Source organism: Pezoporus occidentalis, unplaced genomic scaffold (genome assembly GCF_034315485.1).
Source record: "Pezoporus occidentalis ecotype Australia unplaced genomic scaffold, CSIRO_AGI_Poc_V1 ctg19, whole genome shotgun sequence".
Classification (NCBI taxonomy): domain Eukaryota; kingdom Metazoa; phylum Chordata; class Aves; order Psittaciformes; family Psittacidae; genus Pezoporus; species Pezoporus occidentalis.
The window spans coordinates 617,083-642,056 of record NW_026913748.1 but is presented as its reverse complement, the minus strand read 5'-3'; the positions used below and the strand labels follow the sequence as shown (position 1 = coordinate 642,056).

General features: G+C 39.6%; 1 protein-coding gene across 1 annotated transcript; it reads right to left on the bottom strand.

Annotated features, from left to right (window-relative positions):
* Nucleotides 1-675: 675 nt before the first annotated feature.
* NT5DC3 (5'-nucleotidase domain containing 3) lies at nucleotides 676-23,057 on the bottom strand. The gene is made up of 14 exons (XM_062616350.1): nucleotides 22,840-23,057; nucleotides 19,088-19,272; nucleotides 15,541-15,615; nucleotides 15,101-15,156; nucleotides 12,060-12,150; nucleotides 10,281-10,418; nucleotides 8,875-8,935; nucleotides 8,535-8,637; nucleotides 8,298-8,399; nucleotides 7,161-7,242; nucleotides 6,731-6,817; nucleotides 5,389-5,529; nucleotides 4,957-5,021; nucleotides 676-3,838 (listed from the first exon to the last, which is right to left on the bottom strand). Exons 1-14 carry the CDS (start codon nucleotides 23,033-23,035, stop codon nucleotides 3,577-3,579), a joined length of 1,644 nt encoding a protein of 547 aa, XP_062472334.1. The 5' UTR covers nucleotides 23,036-23,057; the 3' UTR covers nucleotides 676-3,576.
* Nucleotides 23,058-24,974: the final 1,917 nt, after the last annotated feature.

Genomic DNA, 24,974 nt, shown 5'->3' with positions numbered 1-24,974 from the left:
TTATGTCCCAGAGGAGCAGAAGCTACCTGCTTGCTCACATAACTGTATTTTTCCCAAGCACACTAACACTGCCTTTCAACCTGTGCACAGCAGTAATAGCTGCAACTTTCACTGTACTATTAGAAGTGAATCAAACTCATTTGATGTGCTGTCATTTTCTTCCCTCAAAACATTAATATCATAGCAAATTGTGAGAACACTACAGAAGCCACAGATCAGCAAGAAAAGGAAGGTTTCTGTTGCTGGCAGCAGTAGCATTCCCCTGTGATATGCTACCTGGTGTCTGCTGTGCATGGGGGACAGAAGGGAAGGTGTCACTCCAGGAAAGCATAAGTTACCTCCGAAAGCAGCCCCATTAGAACAAGGTCTTCAGGTAACCCAGGGTTGTTGACACAGCTATCCAGAACAGCCAAGGGAATCTAATGTGTATATATGCCTGGATGAAAGAGACAAGACTCAGGTGATGTTCCCAAGTCCTTCCCTTGCCCACCATACATATGCCTGCTTGGTTTTACCTGCAAGATATTAAAAAATTCACAACACATAACACACTTAAACACACACACACACACACACACATATATATATTTAGGGTAGTTTTCCCCATAGAGTTTTGTCATGTTCTTTCCTTCTCCCCAGTCACCCAAAACATTAAGGCAAGGCTCGTAAGGATCATAAGATAAAGTCCAAGCATTTATTTTTGTAATAATCATTAAATATTTTTATCACAAAAAAAAAGTTCCACAGTTCATTAAACTCTTCTTTGACTGACAGATTATTCTCCTCTATGTTTTTGAAAGACTAGAATGAAAACTTCTTCTTGCTTTGGTGTTCAAATGAACTATTCCCCCAAAACAAAGATAAACATGTTCAAAAACCTCTTTGAAGTCAGTAACATAACAAGATTAAAATAAGTAATGCAGAAGGTGACAAAGTGAAATCATTACAAAAATGAAAGACATTTTCAAAAGTTAAAGAGCATTCTAGTACTGAAAAATAAATAATACATTTTAAAATTCTCACTTAAATTATCTATAGTTGGGTTGCTTTAAAGGAACGTAACTCTCCCACAATCTTTTTTCTTTTCATGCAGTGTTGTTTATTTCAAGAAGTCATGCAATATAAACAAGATTTTACTTCAGCTGGCTGTTGTAATATAGCTTTGTACAGAAGGTTGATTTGTAAGCTAAGAGAAAGGAAGAAGAAGAGAAAATCATCTTATAGAATCATAGAATAATTAGGTTTGGAAAGGACCTTAAGAACATCTAGTTCCAACCCCCCTGCCATGTGTTACGTGGATAACCTCATCCAACCCAATTAAACTGTTCCTGCTTAACACAGAAAAATCAGGCAAACTGACTCCTAGCCAGCTTTAAAAGAATAATCACAGAGCTATAACCAACAAAACATTATCAAATGCAGTAATGCAGAACTGAGTAACAGAAGATTATTATTTGCTGGTAGTAAGATGGAGAATGTACAGTGGTTTGGGGTTGTGATTGGGGGTTTTTTAAACAGTGCATTGAAATCTCTGGAGCCTGAGAGGTGCTACACACACGTAACACCAAGTTCAGTTCTAGCTGAGCATCAGGATAAAGAACTGAAGGCAAATCAGGGGTGTTTCCAGCCCCACATTTCTTTATCAAGTTATGCTGAATATTTCTTGCACAGCCCCACCAACAAGTGACCCAATAAAGCCAAACTAACTTCCTGAAAAACTTTACCTTTTTCTTCCAGCAGAACAGTCAGATGAACTTACTCATTTTGAATATATTCACCTGTTCAAATACACACACTTCAGGGGGGCTGCACATCAAGTCTGAAGCAGGAACACAAGAAAACCAGGAACATAAAATCTGTAACAACCTCTGAGGACTTCAGACTGATTTCAAGAATACAGGAAAACTACATATGAAGTTGTGCAGGCTAGATTAGAATACATTCATTACTTTGCAAATATGCTTTCAAAAATATGGGAGGTACTGCACAAGAAATTCCACACATGATACAGAGAGGTTAAAAAGAAAATAAAACAAACAAGAAAACTTTTGGTCACCAAAAGTTTCTCCACCTGACAATCATGGTAAGAAGCAAATGATATCCCAAAATGAAGTGAAGAATACCAAATGCTATATATTTTATGTTTTTAAAAACAGAGCCTTTAGTACCTACAGTTTGAAAAAATATTAATCATATTCTGCCTTCTAAAATGGCTGGGGTGGGAAGCACCAGTTAAAGAACAAAAAATCCTCTGGATGCAGAGAAAGGAAAGTATCCTCATTTAAAAACAACTACGTAGCAGTTCCGTAAAGTGCCTGTTTGAGGAAATACATCAACAGACGTTTTCCTTGTGCAAAATAGACATTTTTCAGCTCAAATCTTTGGAACATATATTGTACCCAGAGTTTGTGCTCACACATTACCTGCAATTTCAGTAATTCAATAAAAACTGCACCGTCAAAATTATTTTGCTCAATGCAAACTGTCCACCACCCACAATTCAGCTTTCAGGGTTTGAGCTAAAAAAAGGGCATCAGAAAGCTCTGGGTTTCATTCTCTCATTTCTTATTTTGTCTTTTTACTCATTGTGCGTGCTTACTTTTGACTGTAACAGTCCATTAATGAAGGCTATATGAAATACATTCTCTCCTAGGGAACAGCAAAACCACATTGCATACCGCTGTAAGACACTTAAAATTTTAAAAAGCAGCATTTAAGTTCAATCTTAAGCCTGACAGAGGTCTCCATTATGAAATGCAAAACGCCAGACCTCTTGAAATGGCTTTAGTATTAGAGAGTGAATATTTAAAGTCTTTTCAAATTTAAAAAAAAAATAAAATTTAACAAAAGGAAAGAAAAGTTAACAAAAGGAAGCTGAAACAGCCCAAGTTACTGTCACTTTCAGTTTTAGGCTGAGGTCCACCTACAGCCAACCACAGCCATTACAAGAACAGAAACTGCACAGACAGGAGAAAAAGCCCCTCAGCCTGAGCCGTGAGTAATGTAACCACTGCAATGCAGCAGAGCCACACCAACACCACAGTAGTTAGTTCAGTTACAGGTAAGACTCTAGCTATGGCAGCAAGGGAAGTTAAAATGCATACATCATCCCTCCTCAGCCTCACCATAAACTGGCTATTAACTTTGTAGCACTGAATTACTAATACTGCATTTAAGCTTTTCAATGCCGAGATCCATTACAGGCTGCAGCTGGAGGGCTGAATAGGGCCAGAACAGAGTACAGGTATTTGTTTGTAAACCACAAGGCTTCAGATCAAAATTTCCAATGAACAAACAAAATCAACCACCCCAGGTCACTACCAGTCCTTCCCCTCAAATGTGCCCTGCCTCCCAGCCCACTACAGTTTTGGCAGTCCATCGTTTCTTCTGTACGTAAGATGAGTTTATAGATCTCCAAGCAAAAGCGGAGAAAACAGGTATTACACTTATGAGAACAAGCATGAATTACCTCCAGATCAAGATAACGCATTTAAGTGACTTAAATAAAATACATGTACATTCAAAAAAATTTGTATGTATTTGCCCATTTTAATTTAAAAACAGGCTGCTGAATGCTTATTTGATCTGAACTGTCTCCGGTAGGAAAGGTATTCTGAATGTACCAGTGTACAGCTGGTCTGACCAGCCAGGAAGTTCATGCTGCAGTGGAGTCCTTCTTGGATAAAACGTGTAATCGGGCTCATAGTTCAAGAGACAACTCAGCGATGCCATGTAGATATCCGCAAATCTAGAGAGACGTCTTAGGAAATAAGTTGGATTCTCATCAGTTCTGAATAAGCTTCCAAACTGTGCATTGAAGAAATTCCTGTTCATCTCCCTGTCACAAAAAAAAAAAAAACAACACCCAAAAAGAATGAAGATACCTGCACACATCTCCTTACCAGCTAGTACCCAGAACCTGAAACAAGCAGTTCCTACAATCTGTTCTCTGCATTATTGTCTTGCTATTACACTCCAACACACTTAAATGCAACGTCATTTTTGCACCTCTTGCATATATGTAGCCTAGATCTAGCAATCACAATAGTGAACAGAAGAGCTTCACACTTTGCCCACTAAAACCAGTGATAAATTGCTTCTGACTTCAGAAACACGGTGTCTCGAGCTATCCTTATCCCAGAGATAATGAAAGACAACTTTTGCCTTCATCTAAATCCTAATGGCATCCATTTGTCCCAAAGATAAGACTTTAAAAAAGAAAAAAAATTGCAATGATTTGGCTTAATGTACACAAAAAGCTTAAGCACATCTTGGAATTAACTTCTGTTATTAGTCACTGCCAAGTGTAATTCCCATTTCATTTACTTTCACATTTCTGGAGAAGGCTGCTGGTAGTACGGCTGCTGGCCTTGCCAGCTATTCACTTCCCACGCTCAGCATTTAGCGATTACTCCTTCACAACAGTAGACTTTTTGGAGTTTTAGCCCTATTACCTATGTTTGTGATGAGTCCACTGCTATATCCAACCTAGTGCAGAGCCCAGTTTCTGCATACTTTAATATGTATTGTATGTAATCTGAAGAAATTATCTAAAAAAACCTGAAGTGACACAAATATGCATTTCTGCATCAAGACTTATATCATGCAGAAGTAAAACTGAGTAATCAGTAGCAACAGGGGCAGATTAACACAGGACAGGAGAAAGAAAAGTATTTGATATGATGTTACCCTTTCATTCAAAAAACTAATGCCTGTTCTAAAGAAGGGGAACACATGAAAAAGTGGTTTGTATGTACAAAGGGTCAGAAGGGAGAAGAGCTGCAGAAGAGACAGGCAGAATATTGCTTTACACAGATTATTTTAGAAGGTCTATAACTACCAAATAATATAAAATAAGTGATGGAGAAAAATTATGAGGAGACATTTGGAGGACATCACATAGAACACCTGGCTACCATGAAGCATATTAGAAATTCTTCATCTCTAGCATCTTACCTCATTTCCTTTCTTTCCTTCTTCCATTCTTCTAAAATCATTTGCGAATCAGGATCACGGTGAACCTGGAATGTAAAGTACGGGTAACAAGTAACTAAGGATGCCCTCATAAATGAGGCTTTCCGTTACTAAACCATTATCAGCTAACAGAACAAGAGCAATGCTTCAGAGATCAGTATACAGAAGTTATCCGCATGCATTTTAAACAATGAAAGCAGGAATAAATCGAGGCTGAACAGTGTAGGAAGGAGACAAGATTTTCACAAAATTTTTATTAAACTAGCCACACAAATAATTGCATTTATTTATCTACAGTCAAACTGGTGAACTTTAATGAGACAGAAAGCATTTGCAACGTCAATGTCTAGCATTTAGAAACTTGGCTGTATCCCTTCTGCTACACAGAGCCGATTATACACACAGAGAACAAACCTGCATGTGTTCCAGTAATCCTGTCAAGGTTTGAAGCCAGGTCATGGTTTGAATGTACTTCTCTGTGTTCATGATCTTAATCTCTGATCGTAACTCTGGGATAATCGCACCAGTGCGCCAGCCATGCTTCAGGGTCAAATCCTATTTACCAAGAATTACAAAATACAAGTATTAGTCTTAATAAGAAATACATAATAAAAATATTTAAAAAAAAGAAAAAGAATTTGACCATTGTTTATCCCAAAGGGGCACTAATTTAATTGCTTCTTATCTATAAGCAGAAATATTAAACAGTGGGACTTAACTGTGCCAATAGAAAACAGAACTTAATTTCAGAGTAAGCTTCAAAAGCCACAGTTTTAAAGAGAGAGGCAGAAAACATATGAGCACCTGTGAACAAACACAAATTCATTAGGTTTAGAATAAACAGTAGGAAATTCCTCGTTCTTGTAGATGAAACCTCTACTGCTGTCCGAATCATCTGGAGGAAATCATGTGTTGGGTTTGCGGTATTTACAGAAATATTCATCTGACGAAGGGTCCTATCAGGACCTATCAGTTATTCAAGTTCCACCTGACAAATATAGGACAAGGCAGCTGCCACCTGTGCTCTTTCCTCCAGTATACCAGACAAGGACAGAGCTGCACCCTCCTTTGTTTGGCTCACAGCCTTCTGAAGCACCTAAAACTACTACTCTTTCTAAAAGCAGACTGGAACAAAAATGTTAACATCTGCTGCTGTTGAAACTTGTTACTGCAGCTTGGCAGTGCTAAGTCACATCCAGGCATTCATATACCATCAACTACAAAAGCGTTAAGCGGTGGTTGCTTATTCTAAGGTAACAGTTAACAATATACTTGCTCATTAGGTAGTAAGAAAATGCCTGCATAGTGGGGCTACAAACCACAAGAAATTCCCAGGACGAAAGCTTATGATTGTGACAGGAAGATTGCCTCCTGCATTGAAAACAGAAGTTCATTCAGCTCATATTACACTTGGTAGTAAATGTCATCCAAATCAGCCATAGCCTGTACATTTGGATATCTGTGTTTACTCTCCATTACATCTGACACAATCAGTATCTGGATCAGGAATACAAACTCACACATTCCTAAGCACAGTTTGGAAATAAGTTAAATGCTGCAAGTCAGGTGGAAAATATGGTCAGCACCAATTTTCTTCGCTGCAAGAAAAGCGATATGGCTTAACTACAAACACAAATCTTGGTGTATTTAGAAATCTCAAATTAAAGCGTGTTATATTGAAGAACTGGGAGGAAGAGGGGAAAACTAACAAAAAAACCTTGTCTTTTATCCTATTTTGTGAAAGTAAACTACTTACTGCCAAGTCACTGTAAATGTGATCACCAAAGTAGAGAACTTTAGAGCCCCTCCAGCCAGTAAGCTTCAGAAATTCGTACAAGTTACCCTGCAGAAACAATGACAGGAACATCGCAGCAGCATGCCACTTGCACCTTCACAGGCCAAAAAAAGAATTTAGTACACCCCTAAATATATTTTCATATCAAGAATCTTATCCTCACTTTATCTAGTATGAATTCCAAATTTTACAAGCAGTTTCAGTAATACTTCAAGAGGCAAGGCAACTGCAGATATACAATACCAATGATAAATTCGTACCACTTCAATTATTAAAATAACTCTGTTAAAAAGCTTATCTACTTTTCAGATGCATTTTTAGCTAAAGAAGCTTGGGATTCTAGAAAATAGGTATTAAATTTGAATTGAAAAAAAGTTTATTGAAATCATACCTGTTTGTAAATCTGACCTTTCTGCAGCTTGTGAATTCTGTCCCAGAGCAATACTCCTCTTTCATTCACCTTTCGAAACGGTCTAGAATAGAATTATATGCAATCGTTATATTGCTGTAGAAATTCTGCCACTTTTTAAAGGGGATTAAAATTTTTAAATAAAAAATATTGATGTTTCAAAAGGAAAATATGCTCTTTAGCATCTAACCATTTTGTAACAGAGACAAAAAGCAAAGCTGCGACACTTCCACTTTAGCCAGTGAAATGCAGTGTATCTACCCAGTCTACCTATGACTTTTATAATGGAGTTTGAGAACAGCTGTTGAAAACTAAGGCAGGTGTCCCAGACAGATGAGAATAAACAGTGTGAATTATCTGCCATTAAGGAGATAACACCAAAAAAGTGAAGATGTGTAAAAGTTTTGCCCAGTGCCTCATTCTGGACAACCAAAAAACTAAAGAAGGGGGCAGAGGACCGGAGGCAAGATGTACAGCAAAGTTCCCTTTAAAATCAAAGGAAAAGGAAAAAAAAAAAAAAGAAAAAAAACATGGGGAAAAAAAAAAAAAAAAAAAAGGAAGAAAAATAAAGGGGGGGGGGGCAGAAAATTCCACCTCCCTCTGTCTTGCTTTCAAATCACAAGTACACATACAGGAATGGGTCTTTTTCAAGTGTAAGAGTAGTGCATATGCATTACAAATGTGTTTAGCTAGTTAAGCAACTAGTCCAAATACTCCAGTCTGTCAGCTACTCTGCCCTTTAAGTATTATGTGTGACTAAAAAAAACCCAGAAGCAATGAAAGACATTTCCAGATAAGGGTCAATTCTGAAAGGCACCAAAAATTCTCAGGTTTATTAAGAAAGGAACACGCTTCACCAACTTACAAGCTAAGATGCTAGAAACTGCTTCTGTGACCCTAACTCAGTCCAGAAGGCCTGTAATACCTGCTGGAACTTTCTCAGGCAAATATTTGGACTTCAGAATTAGGTGTTACTGCATTCTGTAATGACCTTACATAGGACTTCATCAAGTATGATTTCATTTTACATTGATACCCAAATTGAAATATTTTGTAACATGCTCCATAGCCTCATATGGAATAAACGACTTGAATAATTTTTACTGACTAAATACTAACCTTCGTTTATCATTGAAAAAGTTCGGCTTATCAGCTTGTACAATGACCACATCAAAGAGATCCCTCCAATCCTTGCCAACTATGAACTTCATGCCTTTGTCCCTAAAAAGTACAAAGGGATATTAACAGTGAAGCATAACAGAAGTGCAATTATCTGTGCAATATAATGAATTACAATCAAGAACCTCATCCTCCCCAGCCCTTAGGAATGCATACAGCAAACAACTGTTCACTTACACAAAGCTGCTGGGACTGTTTGTGATGAGAAACATCTTCTTGCCATGATCAGCAAGCTTTGCTAACACTGCACGAGTTTGTTCAGCATAGCAGATGTATTTCTCTGAGAGGATTGAGGAAAATACAGTATTAACTGAAAAAGTTTTTCCACAAGAATTTTCTCTGCATTCAACCAAAGTTTCAGAATGATGAGGTTACACTTAACAAAGGCACTTTAAACAAGCCAAATAACTCTTTCAAGCTTTAAAATTTAGAACTTGTAATCTTAAATAAGGAAGCCAGAAATACGATTTTACTACCAGTGAAAAAAGGCTTGATAGATGATCTCACTAGTACTTACCAATATCTGCTTCAATTGCTCTGTACATTATTCCTTTGATGTGGACATCCCTGATTGAATCCTGTCAGGAAAAGCAACAGAGCACCACAGAACTGAAAAACCTTTTCAAGTATAAAATCCAGTGCTCACTGCATAGCAGTAGTAATTTGTTTGTAAAACAACTGATTTCTCTGAATTACACTTTCAACTTCACAGAAATGCCACGTGATTTTCATGATACATACGTCACCACCAGACAAAGAGTAAGCCTATCCTCCAAGAAACTAACCTCGCAATTTTGGAAAGTATGAAACTGTATAGTACAGGGGCTGTTTTACACAAAAACTATGAAAGGGTGCTCACAAGGGTGAAGTGGGGTGAAAGCCCTTTGCAGAAGCAGAGTCGTCACAGATTTCCAATGACCTTTGGAGCAGAACACATTCCTTTCCTCTTGCAAAAAACCCAAAAGCTTTAGGTCAGATTTTAGATTATGATCACTCACAAATGCCCTGGTTATTTGAAAAATAAATTTATGAACGGATGAAAGAAGCTAAATGCTTAAGCAAAGTACTCATTTGGCACCTCTCCTGAATCAGCTCCATACCAGCTTTGTTTAGGACAGTGATGCTGCCATTTTGGTACTTATGGGGCATGTCCTAAAAAACCTAAAAAAAATGCCACTATAGGGCTTACAAAATGCTGGTAATGCTGAGCAGTACAGAAGTTTCTACCAACAGTTCAGCAGAAACCACAAGAAATAGCCTTCTGACTCTATGTAACCATAGCCAGAAGGGAAAATTACTCTGGAGGTCGAAAGTTTCCTGTATGGAAACCCTGTGCAGGCAAATACCATCAACTTGGGCATAACCTCCTGTTCTTAAACAGCTACGACACAAAATTATCTCCTCTATGGGATACATCCTGAGAAATCAAGGCGGTCAAATTACTTTAGTCATTCTTACTACATTTTTTTTGGAGGAGGAAAACACACAAAATAGATACGCCAAAAGAAAAAGACAGCAAATGATGGTATACTAATGAAGATACAGAAGCTGAACTGAAAGCTCTGAACTGGAATTCCCTGTAGCCTCTTACAACTCCTCCTAGTGAGAAAAGTATGCATTTAATAACAATCAAAAGAAGCTTTATTGACATACAAAAGCTTCTTCACTTTCCCCCATCCACCCCTCAAACCTATAAAAAGAGCAACATCGGAATTAAAACAAATTTCAAATTATTCTGAAGGTGGACCTTGGAAAAGAAACATTTCACTTATGTTTTCATGGTTGCATAGCAATAATTACTCTACACAACACATAAAGTTGAGGTATTTCACTGGAGCAGACACAACACTTAGAAGCTTCCTGAAGAGCTCAGGGAGAAGATGCACAAATGCAGAGGTTTACGTAAATCTTCAAAGCTAGTACCTTGACATCTTTGTACAGATGAACGGGCTCATAGTCTATGTTGTTTTTCAGAAAGTATTCATTCACACAAGAAAGGAGTGTCATTTCTGGCAGGGAAAATATATCCATGAATTGCTTCATTGTATTTCCTTGTGAGCTCTATACAGGTGGGAAGAAAACAGAAGAAAACACAGGTGTTTCTCAGAACACTTCCATTCATTCAGTAGAGCCACTTGAGCTTAGTTGCAGATACTCAGCTTTTGCCATAACTGTTCTCATTGCTTTAGATGCTTTTTGAACTAACAGATTTTTTTTTTATATAAAATAACTGCAACAAAAGTGTTGGCTTTATTTTAAGCATTAATCATGATGCATTACTCTTAAGAGCAATATTTTAATTCATAAACATATAAAAGACAATCCTTAGCTAAAAGTCAAGAGAAGGACTTTGAGACCTTCACTGCAAGTCTGCATTTCTAAAAATAAGATGCACTGGGTACTGTGATGGGTTGGAGGTTTTGTTATCTTCTTTTTTTCTTTTTAATGAGGGGAATACTGATTAGGACTACAAAACAATTTACATCCTTGAAAAGAGATGATAAAAACTTGTAAGAATCTACAATAATGAGGCAACAAAAGAAAACATTTCTAGTCTGCAAAAGCTGTAAGTATAGCTGTCTCATAAAAACAGAGAATATCATACAAGAGCAAATACAACTAAATACTTCTCAAGAAGAGGACAGGTAAAGCAACCTGCCCAAGACAGCACACTGGTCAAGATAACAGAAACATAACGGCTGAGGTTGCAAGAAACCTCTGGAGGCTATCTTGTTCAACCTCCCTTCTCAAACAGGACAACCTAGAACCAATTGCTGAGGATCTTGTCCAGACGGCTTCTGAATCTCCAGGGATGGAGACTCCACAACCTTCCTGGGCAACCTATGCCAGCACTCAGTCACTCTCACAGTAAAGGAAGTGGTTCCTGATGTTCAGAGGAAACGTCCTGTGTTTCAGTTTGTGCCCATGGCCTCTTGTCCTGTCACTATCAAAGAAAGCATAGACCTGCAGAGACCAAGGCACTCCATAAGGAATGCCAAGGCAATATTCAGAACTGCTGCAGAGACCAGATTTGGGAATTCTAAGTTCAGCTCCTTAAAATAAGAACAAGTGCGAGAACAAAACACTCCATGGCACAACGAGCCTTTTGTGTCAGCATGGAATTAACATCCATAAGTAAAAGGCATAAAATAAACTTGGTTTTTACTGAAAACACAGCACCATTCTTCATTTGGGAAAGGAACCTAACAGCAAAATGTTCAACTTTTCCCACAGAGCCAAATCCTAAAACTTAAAAGCTTTATCATTCATCTTTAGTGAAATCCTCTTAAGGTCAACTCTGCCAGCTTGTATGCAAGGGATTCCTCCACACGTTTATTTACTTGCTGCTACACCAACTAAGTCATTGACCACTGGGAAGAAGTGCATAACCAGGGTAAAGTACCAGATATGGTTCATTTCCCAGCCTTTATCAGATTTGCGGCGCAAAGTCACTTGATTTTGTTATGTTCTACTTCACTGTCTGTATGACTGGGCAAGGGAACAGTGAAAGAAGAAACTACAGCAAGGGGAAAAAAGAAAATTCATTTGTCATTTTAGAGGGCAAACTTCACATCTAGTACTGTAAGCCAATCATGTATTGAGAAAATATAACTGCTAGTAAGAACAAGAACAAAAGGCAATCACCACTATCCCTCCCCTCCCAAAGTAAAATAATTTTTAAAGAGCATTTTGTGGTTTTACCTTTCCATAAAAGTCACTCATTTGTTCTAAAGGGACATGGGAACCATCATACATTGCAACGACTTCTTCATCTGGGACGACACTGAGGCCTCTGGAAAACAACACTTAGTTTAGTTTAAAAGTCAGATTAGAACCCTGAAGTAATTACCGAATGAAAGTCTGACAGCTTAACAGATCTGGAGCTTATTAAAATACTAATAATGTCATAGGAACAATTTAGTCTGTATGTTAAAACAGCATCTTTCCTTACAGAGCAAGTAACTTCTTAAGAGGCTGACACACATAGAATGCATTCCAATTTTAAGTCCTTTTTACTTTCTTACAGGAAAAGAGCTAATTAGTCTCCATTGAAACTATGCCTTAAGGGTTTGTAAGTACTAGCTAAAGCTTCCAGCTTCTTAACACAGTAATTCCTCACTCTGCCATTGTTTCATACAGCACTGATAATGTTTAAACCAGATTACTCTGCAGCATGACCTTGAAGACTCAAGGGAAAGAAAAACATACACAACCTTTAAAAAAATAAGACTTCCTTCTGAAGTGTATGAACAGTTCAGTTTCCCAAAATTTAAGATTACTTGAAGAATTGTTCACAATCACAGCCTGTTCACAGTCAGTAGACTTCATCTGTACAACTACAAAGTTCAACTGACAGCATCAGCACATGTACTAGAAGCTGCTCACCTACAGCAGCACTCCCACTAGTGCTCTTGGAGATGTGCATTGTCAGAGGGATACCAGAACTGCTTACACCTCTCAGTACAAATGAAGCTGTGTGCTTGGGCAAGTCCTACTACCTTCTGCTATACAAGTGACCTATGCACTTACAGAACACACAGTTAAAAGTAAGAACTACAGATATACAGCAACTGACAGCAAAGCTCCATGTTGGCATAGAAGAGAAAGGTAAGATTATTTTAAACAAAAGCAAACACTGAGTGAGCTGTAGCTTTCATTCTTGCCCCTACACACACTCACAGGTAACCACGATGTGCGGCTTAGCAGTCCATCCATAATTACTTTGGGTGATACGGAGAACAAGGGACACCAGCTCCTCAACAAATCTCAACACCTTTCTTGACTGGTCATCATGTTCTGGCTTTGGATGTGCATTTTGTACTAGGAGCTGACAACAACTGTGATCATCTACTACTTCATTCTGTCCCACTCTGAGTCATAAGGCAAGACTGCTGAAGAACTCACCACCCACTCATCTTCTCCTCTAGGTCATTATGGTTCCAGTCATACCAATATCCTTCCCAACAACATCTCTCAAAGCCTTCAGCCCTTTTTTTTCGCCCCCCACCTCCATACAGGTGGTTGGAGAAGCAGCCTGTAAATGTCATGAGAACTTGATGACCAATAGATCCAGGCACCATCAACACATGCCATCCTTTTGTCTCTTCTATCAACAGTTCTTCTGTTACTCTCCTAGAATCAACTAGGTTGGAAAAGACCTTTAAGATCATGAAGACCAACCATTACCCCTGGGCAGTCACTCCACATTTAATGATAACTGCCAAGACACCACTAAACCATGTCACTAAGGGTCTCATCTACATTGTTTCTGAACACTTCCAGGGACGGCGATTCCATCACTTCCCAAATTTAATTCCCTCACAAGGAGAGAGAAGAAAGGTGGCAAGTGCCCTGGAAGCCCCTCCACCAAACATACATACATACAGATTTACATTCATTACAATTTGAATATTTCTGCTACATAGCTCTACAGATAAATGTAGCTCTGATTACTTCACCTAGCCTTTAACCTAGCAAACTAGCATTGTTCACAGTGAAAAATGCAATAATGTGACAGCCTTTTTAAATGAATCTTACAATCAGTGACCTTCACACTGAGTTCTCTGGTTCCCTCCTAGGCCTGAATAAATCATTCCTTTGAAAACCACAGGAACAGGTTCTGTCAGTTGAAACATACAGTAATTACTCTACACCAGCATATATCAATGTTATAAAGTTTCACTCAGACTCTGACGATACATACAGAACACATTCTTTTGGCAGCCCTAGGTAGCTACTATGTCGACAATATGAGCCTAATGCTGGACCATGCCACCTTTTTTCCTCTTTCATTTTCCTTACCTTCCTCTCCTCACTCCCAAAGCACATCTCAGACTAACACATGAGGAACAGATCAATGACTATGGCTGAATCATCTACCTACCTGCCTCACTAGCAGATGAAAAGAGGTAATGAGCATGTTATCATAATTTCATATTACCATATACAGCCCCGACAGTAAATCACTGTGTGGCTGCATTATCTTTTGGCCCTAGAAGAAAACTTTTTGTGCAATGATATCAAGAAAGATGCTTAGGCTTCTTGTTTATTTGAAAATCTGGTACCAAGTGTAGCATTCACATCAGTCAAACATGTACTGCTTCATTACAGAAAACTGAGCCATACTAAAAACTCTTCTGTCAAGGTCACATACAGTATGTCTGTATTATGTAACAAAGCACAGCACAGAGATTTCCTATTTAACTTAGTTCAGTAAACTCAAAAATATCAGGCTGTGCGAACACAAAGCAGTTGTGCTCCATTCTGCAAGTATGATGTGGTTGATGGGTCCAAACTTAAAAGCTCTGTGCAAACACAGAAAAGACCTCTCAAATATCTATACAACCACACCAAAATCATGCTAACAGCCAGTCTGTGACCATTATTTACATAGAAAGCAACAGCAGAGAAGTCATCAGCATATTTTTAGATGTCTTTCAGCACAATTTAACAGCCGGAAACAAAGTGAGTCAGCACTATGTGACCAACCAGCTTGCCAACTTCCCCAGCTTTGAACTGGGGCATCAGCTGTACTGTATCAGCCAGTAACCTTGTGCATACATCTGTGTGTAGCCCAAGGTGCAGAGAAACCCCCTTACTACTAATGCTGTTAATTCATGTCTGTGCTTCTCAGGGCACTGTTCCCAATGCAAATCTAAGATGTACATTAATAAATGCAACTAAGGGATTCATAAAAATAAACAGATACATCTTTATTATAAATAGGAAGTAAATTTACTCACCTATAAACTGTTCCCAGCTGAATATAATGAAAAGCATCAATCTTCATTAATAACGCCTTGCAGGGAAGAAAAACAAAAATCAGTTTTTAATCACATCAACTGTTCGCCATGAAATTCTAAAAATCAAAGCAATTTTATCTATAACCAGTCTCAGTAACACCTGAGCACATTTGCTTCAACTTCCTTTATAGCTTTCAAAATACTTTCATCAATGGCTTTTACCCAGGGCTTGCAAAATCACCAAGGAAACATTGTCCAGTGACCTGTCTTCTGCCACCAAAAAAAGCACCCAAAACGTTTTCTACTTAAGAGAAAAATATGAAACAAAATCCTTGCATGTCAATGCAGAGTGGAAAGTTGGAAGACTTAAAAGCCCTATTTATTTTCTTTGGTTAGGTTCTCAGCACTAGATAACTTGTCACAAAATTATTTTTACATACCCGGTGCACATCATAATGAAGTCCTCTGATTGCAAAATTGGGATCATAGTCATATTTTCTTATTTCTGCAGGGTACTAAGAAAAGAGAGCAATGATTTGATTTGAAATCCATAACACTGACAACTAAAAATCTTTTTCTACAGAATTTTAAAGCCTACATTTTCTATGTCTCTCATTTTCACTACTCATTAAGGGGCTTTTTGATAGGTTGGTGAGATTTGGAGGAATCTATGTTCAGTGTGAGACAAGTCAAACACTTTTTTCCAAAATGCAAAGTCATTGTTTTAAATCTAAGTCAAGCACAGTACCTAAAGTTGGATATACACGTCCTCTGTAGAGATCACTTTTGAGCATTAGCCTTTTGTTCAACAGGTTATTTTAATACATACACCTTTGCATGCAAACTTCATTTTCTTAAATTCCTAAAATTTAATGCAGAGTTACCTTGCATTGTGAAGTCTCCCCAAGAAACAGACTATATGAACACAGTTTCCAACTCAACCTTCTAGCTACAAACCCAAGAACATGCCACAATTTACAGAGATACCTGAACTTTACCACTCACTTTTACTGAAAGAAAAAGCAATACATCATCAATATTAACAGGAGGAAAGACAAAAACACCATTTTTGTCATTGCCAAGAAATAAAATCAGCACAATGATCTGTTCTGACTCCCTCACTGCAGACCATACTCCTCATCTTAGATTGTCGGTTTGAAATTTAGCCCCCAGAGGTGTTTATATAAAGATACAACGCACCACAAATAAACACAGATGGAGAGGAAGGAAGAAGAGAATTCACAACAGCTGATGTCACCTGGAGAAGCCATGCTTCCCCACAGGGACCTTCCCAAGGTATACTGTGTCACAAAGATCAGATCCTGAAAGCAAGTCAGGCATCAAACACCATCAGGGTGAGTCACATCAGGAGACCACCACAGTGACCCAACTGTATTTACCCTGAACAGCATTTGTAAGATTGCTTAGAGATGCATGTGAATTGAATGACTGCATAGGAAGCTCATACCACCTATTAGAGAGTTTTCTAACATTCTTCAGTACAAGCCCATTGTAATTTTGTCCTGCTTTAAGCACAGGTTAGTCATGAAAAAAATACGTTAGGTGTGTGCCTTGGGCTAAGGGGTTTGTTCATTTGTTTTTAAAAGGTAAAATGCTTCAGTCATTTCTGACAAGGCTTGAGAAAACTATCATTTCTTTGATTAACCAAGTGAAAGGCAATTCCTGATTTCCCTCCCATAGGCACAGCCATCTTAGAACTTGACAAATGAATCTCGGGCACATTCTCCACCTTCTCTACAACTGTCTCCATACATACAGGGCTAATTTACAAGCCTTTGGTGAAAAAAGTAGATTATACAGCTTCAACAGAGGCTCTAGCTACTTTTATTAAAAAAAACTAGTAAATCTCATTTTCTCCACAAAGTTTTTATCTGTTCTGAAGAGGACCTGCTCTGCAACTGCTGTAGACTGTGCTCAGACCAAACACACGCATCTAGACTTAAAGAAAATACTCCTAACTTCTGAACTATCATCCCTACTACAACTTCCAGAAAACATAGCGAAGGCTACTGATTGAATGAAGAACAGCATCAAAAGCTTACAGACAGGTTGGGAAGATTTGTAGATTTGGTCAGGGAACATAAAGCAGAAGAGACAAGGGAAAACATATACAGAATGCATATACAGAATGTGATCAATCACGAAGTAAATCTAGTTCTGACTCTTTCAAATTTCTGCATACTTGACTTTCCTACTTTACTCTACTAGAGGGCTGTCTTTTGGCACACATGCCAGCACACATGAGAAAAAGATTGAGCCTACCTTAGCACGCAAATCAAAGCTTCCTTATAAACCAGACAACAACAAAAAAAAAAAGATTAAAAAACTGCACTGTTTGCTTGCCTTACTCTTGATAGGAATACTTGTATCTGGACTGAAACAGCAGTCCAGATAAGGTGACACAAGGCCTATACATTAGGAAAGAAATAAGCCCAAGAGCAAAAGTTTTCATTCAACACCTGCTGCCACTTCTGAGATTAACATTAAATTGATGTTTATTCTCTTGGATACACTTCAAAATTCCTTGCTTCCTACACTGCATTTTGCAGTTTCTGATGAATTACCTCATACTGCCATGACCAAAATTGGCCATCTTTTAGGCTGACTGTGACAGTCATAATCGGCAATACTATCTAGAAGTTTTTCTAATGTTAAAGGCAAGTAAAACATTAACAGTGTAAGAAGCTACAGAGACAGCACTAACAAAAACTGTTGTCCTTCAATAAATTCCAACAAGACATGATATATTTCCACTAAGCTGTCTCAGAAAGTAATTACAGCTTCATTTCCTATAACTCAAGAGAATTTAATTGAGACAAACTGGAAAGTTATTACTACCTGGATGCATTCAAATAGTAAAGACAGAGCACAGTTTGAGATTCTGTCTACAAGAATTAATCTTGACTCCCACAGTAATGTTTTTTTAAAGAACCACACAGCTTTAATAAAATCTATTTACACATCCTACAGCAATTGCTGCCGAGACATGCCAAGCTCTCAGAGGGATCAAGTTGTGTATGCTTGTAGCACCCATGAAGTTTTGTTTGCTCTTTCAGGGATATTTATAGATGTTTATATATAGCTCCTAACCTTTAGATTCAAATCCAAAAGTAGAATAACACCACCCATTCAGATTTAGATTGTATGAAATACACAAGCAGTTTATTAGTTAAATTACTGTGTGGAATACTTTTGCAGGAGAATTTTCCTGCAAATCCTACAGTCCAATAACCTTTACCTCTTTCAGTCCACATTTTCTTCCGTCCTTTCCCCTGCACTATCTTCAGCTTCCAAGGCACCCACCTCCTCCCCATCCCCAGACTACCCAACAACCAACTCCAAGCTGCTTGGATGCCAACAAGTCACCAATGTAACACACTGCCTGGTGAGGTGACAGAGCAGTGCTCCCTCTTAAAGGACTATAGAGCTGAACGCCTACTTGCGTCTTTCTTGTATCCAGCCTGATTACAGCATTACTGCATATGCACCCCTTCAGCTAACTCAGCTGAAATGCCAGGGACATAACAGAGCACCTCAAAAGCACACAGTGCAATCAAAGACCTCCTAAGAAGTCAGGCTAAAACTATTTCATATGGAACTTAATCACTGCACTCACAGCAATGCATAAAACAGAGCAATGGTAATTTGTAAGCTTCTTATTTATTAGGGTGACTCCAATTAATGACAATCAGAAAAAAAACACCAAAAACAAACCCACCACCAAATTAAAAATTAAAACAAATAAAACTCTATATTCCTTAACAGTTGACAGATTGTGCTCTGCTCAAAACTGCAGCTGAGAATATACCAGGACTTGTGTGGTTCATATGTAGCTGTTGTACAAAATGTGCTATAAGGGAGCCAAGCTAGGACTAAGGCATGAAAAGAGTTATGTCCCTCTCAGTCAGAAATTATTTCTATACTCTTTATTCAGCAGTTCATTGTTATTCCACTATTTTTTCTTACCCGATGCTCATTAATAAGAAGATCTCGAGCAGCATTGAAGATCAGCGTGTGGAGATGTTTAGAATAAAAGACCAAGGTGTAGTCGTAATCAAATCCATAAATTTCAATGTCTGACAGGCTCATTTCATTGTTTGAAAAGATAGCATCTGGATTCAGCATGTTACTCATGACTGAAGGAACCAACTCTGGGGAAGGAAAAAACAAGTCAGACTAGCCCTGTAGTTTTAAATAATGCACAGAAATCCATTAGCAATTTCTAAATATAGATAAATGATGATGGAAACTATCAAACTAATTCACACTAACCAGCTAATCCTTAACAACATGATGCCATTGAAAGTGCTGTCCCTAACTTTTCTTGGTGACCCACAGCTTTTAGTCAAAGCACACTTTCCCCTGTACAGTTCAAGTAGGAGAGAAGATGTATTTTGACATCTCATCAAAGAACCTAAGACTCAATATATGTAATCTTTGGCTAACTTCATTAACACATTTATTACTGCTTTTGAAAATGAACTTTGGATTTGGATGATGATCATGATTATTACTATTATAGAAGCCTTGTCTTCTCCTCTCATTATCTGGTCTGGCTTCCGCCCCTGAAGCCAAACCACAATTTGACACTTACTTCCTTTTGCTTCATCATTTCAAGGTTACCACAGTACCCACTGTCAACTCAAATAAATAAACTTTGTGTGATTGCAATAGTTTCCAAACAACAGTTACATACACATTGCTATGCTTATTAACCTTCTAGCATATTAGGAAGCTAAAAATATTCTGCTGTTCTCTACACACAACTACGTGGTGTGTGCAAACCTCTTATTCTTCAGGGTATGTTTCCCTTGATGTTTGTTTGAAAAGTACACTGAGAAGTTAAGACCACTTACTTAGAGCCATAAAATATTAAGTAACTTTAGGACCAATACCAACGTCAGTATGAAGGATGTTTGTTCTTGTTTCAAAAACTTGAAAAAGCAACATTAGGAGGCTAAATGCTACCCTTGTGAAACCATAAAACATGAACATGTTTTCCTTCCTTCCTTTCCCATATACTATCTTTATAAACCAGCTTTCCCTATTGTGGAAAAAAAGGGAGTTTACATCTGTGCTTGGAAGGATGAGTGTAAAGGGAACATGCTTTGTTTGGTTACTTTCTACATATAAGCTTAGAAGGAATTGGTCAATACCTTCATCTCTGAGGACTGATACACAACATGCTCCACCCTGGGAGGGAGGAAACTACCTGCACAAGGCAGGTAGACATGGAGACTCCAGATCTGTTAAAAATTTGATAGCATTCAATTTTGAAAACTCTGGCCAAACACATAGAAAGGGAAACGACATTTATTTTATAAAGCAATGGCTTAGTCTGCCACACAGTGAATGGACAGATACAATAAGAAACTTTTACAGACGCCCAATATCAGATTGCAGTGTAAAACCGTTCCACTTTATCTGACACAGACACCCAAGTCTTCTAATTTTTAAGAAAGAACAGCAATTTGACTGAGTTTAATTCCAAGTTTCTTTCACCAAAAAAAAATCTCAGGCGTTTCCCATGCTTAAGTGGTCATTGTAAGCTCTATCTTTCATTTCAGGGGATTTAACAAAATAAGCCTCAATCAAAACATTAGCTCCTGCTATCTCTACTCACTGCTTATAGTAATACATGAGATAAATGTTACATTCAGCTGAGGTAACAAAATAACCAAATGCAATCTGACACAATACTATTAAGGCAAATACTCTTATTCTATAAAAAGAGCCATGAATCACCTAATTAACTTGAAGCCATAACCATAGTTTTAAATTAACTTCCAAAATAACAACACCCATTTCTGTATTATAAATTATTTTTTCAGTTGTACAGCCTGGTGAGTTAACATTTATTTTAAAAATATAGCTATATATAGAGATACAGATATTTCAGATTAAAAAACCTTGACCAGCACCTGACTGAAAACAGTAAAAATACTTAGAATCATAGAATAGTTAGGGTTGGAAAGGACCTTAAGATCATCAAGTTCCAACCCCCTGGCTGGCAGACAGCATCCCAAGTGCTATAAACCTTGCATCAAAAATCGGCACAGCTTTGTCATCTTAACACTGTAACTAAGTGAAATGCCACATACTTGAAGCCATGGAGTGACTTTGGCTGTAATAAAATATTCCAAATTATTCTAGAAGCACTTGCCGCGTCTTCTGCCAACCAATACCCACTGACTGATTTTCCTCTTAACATTACCCTACTCTCTAGCCTCAGCTCTGAAGTATTATTTGGGTGTGGCTTAGAACAAGAAAAAGTTAATTTCAAGAACAGGAAAATAAAGATTCAAAATAAAACGTATTTACTCTCTTCTTCCTGCCCCTTATCCCATCCTCCAAATACCACAGCATTCTTCCGAGATCTCCAACGCTTGTGTTAGATCTTCTGAAATCTCTTATTTCACTTGTGAAATGCTGCCTCTATTTTATGTTTGCAAACACTACATTTGCACCCAGGACTGTGAAGCCCCAGTTAATACTAAAGACTCTTTAAGTGCAGGATAATACTGTAATTTCTCTTTTTAAGGACAAAACATGCAAGACTAAAACATAATCCACTGCCACTATAGGACAAGCTTTCTCACTTGATGCTGCAGAACACAGTGTCTTTTAGATCTTTAAATTAAAGATCACATATTCAAGCTCCTTGGTAATACTCTTTCCATCAGACCAAGGGCTGAAGCAAGCAACCTTTAAGCAAGTATTGGGCCCTTAACTTTATGCCTAACTGGGCTGAACAACAGTGTTTCCCAGAGTAATGTATGTGTCAGCCGTGTTTCACCCTGGCTTCAATGCTTCATGGAAGTATTATAATGGAACCACCAGTAAAACAAAAAGTAATACGGTCACAGACTGGTGTGGGTTGGAAGGGACCCTTCAAGCTCATCCAGGTCCAACCCCCCCTGGCACAGGCAAGGACACCTTCCACTAGACCAGGTTGCAGAAAGCCCTGTTCAACCTGGCCTTGAACACTGCCAGGGATGGGGCAGCCACAGCTTCTCTGGGCAAACTGTGCCAGTGCTTCAGCACCCTCGCAGGGAAGAATTCCTTCCTAATATTAAAATTGAAAGTCGTGCAAAACTTCTCAGCACTTTCTGGAAGCGCAGCCTACTGCAGAGATCCCCTCTAACAGACAACCAACTTCCCGACTTTCTTTTTACACTTGCCTTTCTCTAAACACCACGTCTCGAATAACCCGCCACTCTGCCTAGCCCAAGCTACGCTGTAGGAGAGGCTTCTTCTCCGAGGCCCTTCCTAACAGGTACAGCCCGGTGGAATTAAGAGGGGCAGCCGCTTCCAGCCGTACGTCTCCGGGGATCCGGAGACCTGCGAGGCAACGATCCTACCCGCGCTCCCCGTCCGACCTGGGACAGCAGGAGCGAGAGCACTTGGCCACCAGACCCGCGACGGCTCCAAGAGCAGACGGCGGCTTCTCGGGGCTCTGCGGGACAGACCCAGAGACGCTCACCACGGGTACGAACCCCGCAGGGGTAGAGGCGGGGCGGCTTCATCGCCGCCCCACACACACACACACACACACACCTCGCTCCTTGAACCCTTCCCTGCTGCCGAACGGCGCCCACAAGGCTCGCCGTTCCTCCGCTCCGCACAGCCAACATCTATCTACTCGCTTTAGCACTGGCGGCACTCCGACCTGCAGCGGGAGAGGAACCGGCTCCCGCGGGCCCCGCGTCCCGGCTCACCCTTGGTGGCTCTCTTGGCCTCCTTGTATCGCGACCACAAGTAGTTCTTCATGTCAGGCGGCGGCTGCGGCTGCTGCTGCGGGGCCACAGTGCACAAGGCAGCGGCCCCCGCGGCGGGCAGGGCCCTACACCGCTGCCCGCCCGGCGCCGCTCGCCCCGCCGCCAGCAGGGACCGCACCACAGCCACTGCTGCCATGCTCCACTCAGCCGCGCTCCGCCGCCGCCGCCGCCGGCTGAAGTCACTTCCTCGGGCTCCGCCCCGGGGCCGCACGGAGGCGGGGCCCTGCCCAGCGGCTGCAGGTAGCCCCGTCCCACCGACCCGAGACCGCCTCGCTCCGCCGGGGTCAGCCGGTGGGGAGCGGTGGGCGCTTTGTAGCTCCCGCCGCTTGCTGCCTCACTTCCATGGGGACCCGAGGCGACCGGCCGGCTACAGCGGGAAGCGGCTTTCTAAAGCCCTGACCCCCGATGGAGCTAACAGAGGGCTGGATCCCCGGCTCTCGAATCTGCCGTGGCGGCGACGGAAAGCAGCTTCCCCCATCTGTAACCGCCGGCAGCAGTTCGTTAGCAATTGCTGAGGGGTCACACGCAGTTCAAGGTCAAGTTCAAGGAGTGGCGCGGGCAATGCACCCAACTACACAATACCCTGGTCCTCGGGTGTCTCGCTGTATGAGGAACTGCCTGGTATTCACATCACATCAACAGCAAATGCCTACTTTTCCAGCCATAGTGCATTTGAGGCTATATGCACCTGCTTACACCCATGGGCAAAATAAGCTCAAAACAAGCTGGATATAAAATACATAACACAAAGAACACCGTGAAATCCACAGAAGCCATACTGCTGTTTTGAGGCCCCCATCTCCCTATGAAACACTTGCCATTGGTATCTGTAGACCCTGTCAGCCTGATAACTTCAACCAGATCTATCGATATTTGTTTAAAAAAAATAATGTTAGATGATGCATGGATGAAGAACCACCAAGTCCAGACCATTTCCACAGCAGAAAGGTGATGGCTCCACATGCAGAACTCCTGATGTGCTCAGAAACTTTCTTTACAACAAAAGGAACATACTCTTTTTTTTCCAGTATAGTAAACATCAGACAGCTTGTTCTTATACCAAGGAGAACCACAGAACCTATTGTCACTTAAGTCTGGAAGTTACGAAGTTAGCCAGCCATTCTTCCCCATACATCTCTAAAGCAGCAAGCCTCACAAATCTGAAGGATTTCAGACTAAATATTACTCTTAGCAATCTTTTTTTTTATTTTTTTTTTTTTACAAATAATGACACCCATTGTATTTTTACAGGCAAAACCACAACAAACTGAAAGAAAAACAATCAACCTTGTATTTCAAAGTGTCTGTCAGTGGGTAGCTGCATATTCTGTACTCCTTACTGAGGCTGAGTTCTTGATTGACATTTTAACTGTGGTTGCCAAAAGTCTGATACCTATGGATTGCCCAGACTTGGTTACTTTATGGAGACCAGACACAGCTTTCATCAAAGTTCCTATGTTATCACTTATATTACATTGTCATTTTGTTATTGCAGTATGTGATTCTGGTATACATTACTAGGAATCCATCATGATGAATTCTGGGAACAAGGGCAGAACAAGACAGTCAGTATTTAGGAAACAGAGAAGGCAAAAGACAACTCCATAGAGAATTTCTAACCTGGTACATGCTTCCTTTGATCTTTCTAGACAGAGGTTTTTACAGAACAATTTTGTTACAACACCCTGGGGCAGAGGAAATTTAAACTTCCATATACATTTCAGCATCAGACTTTCCATGTGCAACTAGAAAAAAACAAAGTTAAGTCACCTATGAAATTAGGAGACTCAGTGAAAAGTCATTCTGAATTCATAGCACAGTTCTAGGGCATTGTAGATTTTCTGTTCATCCAAATCCCTAATTAATCAATCGCCTTCAACAAAGCAAAAATGCATTAGAACTGGACAGCTTCTCCACTCCAGCCTATGGGCTAATTAATCCCATGTGCAATTCAATTGAAATTAATGGCAAAAGGCACATTGTTCCTCTCCTGAACACAGCCTAGCCTGGTCTCCAAGTCCCAGGACTATAAATATCGTGAACAATAACCACATCAGTAGGTGAGGCATTCTCAA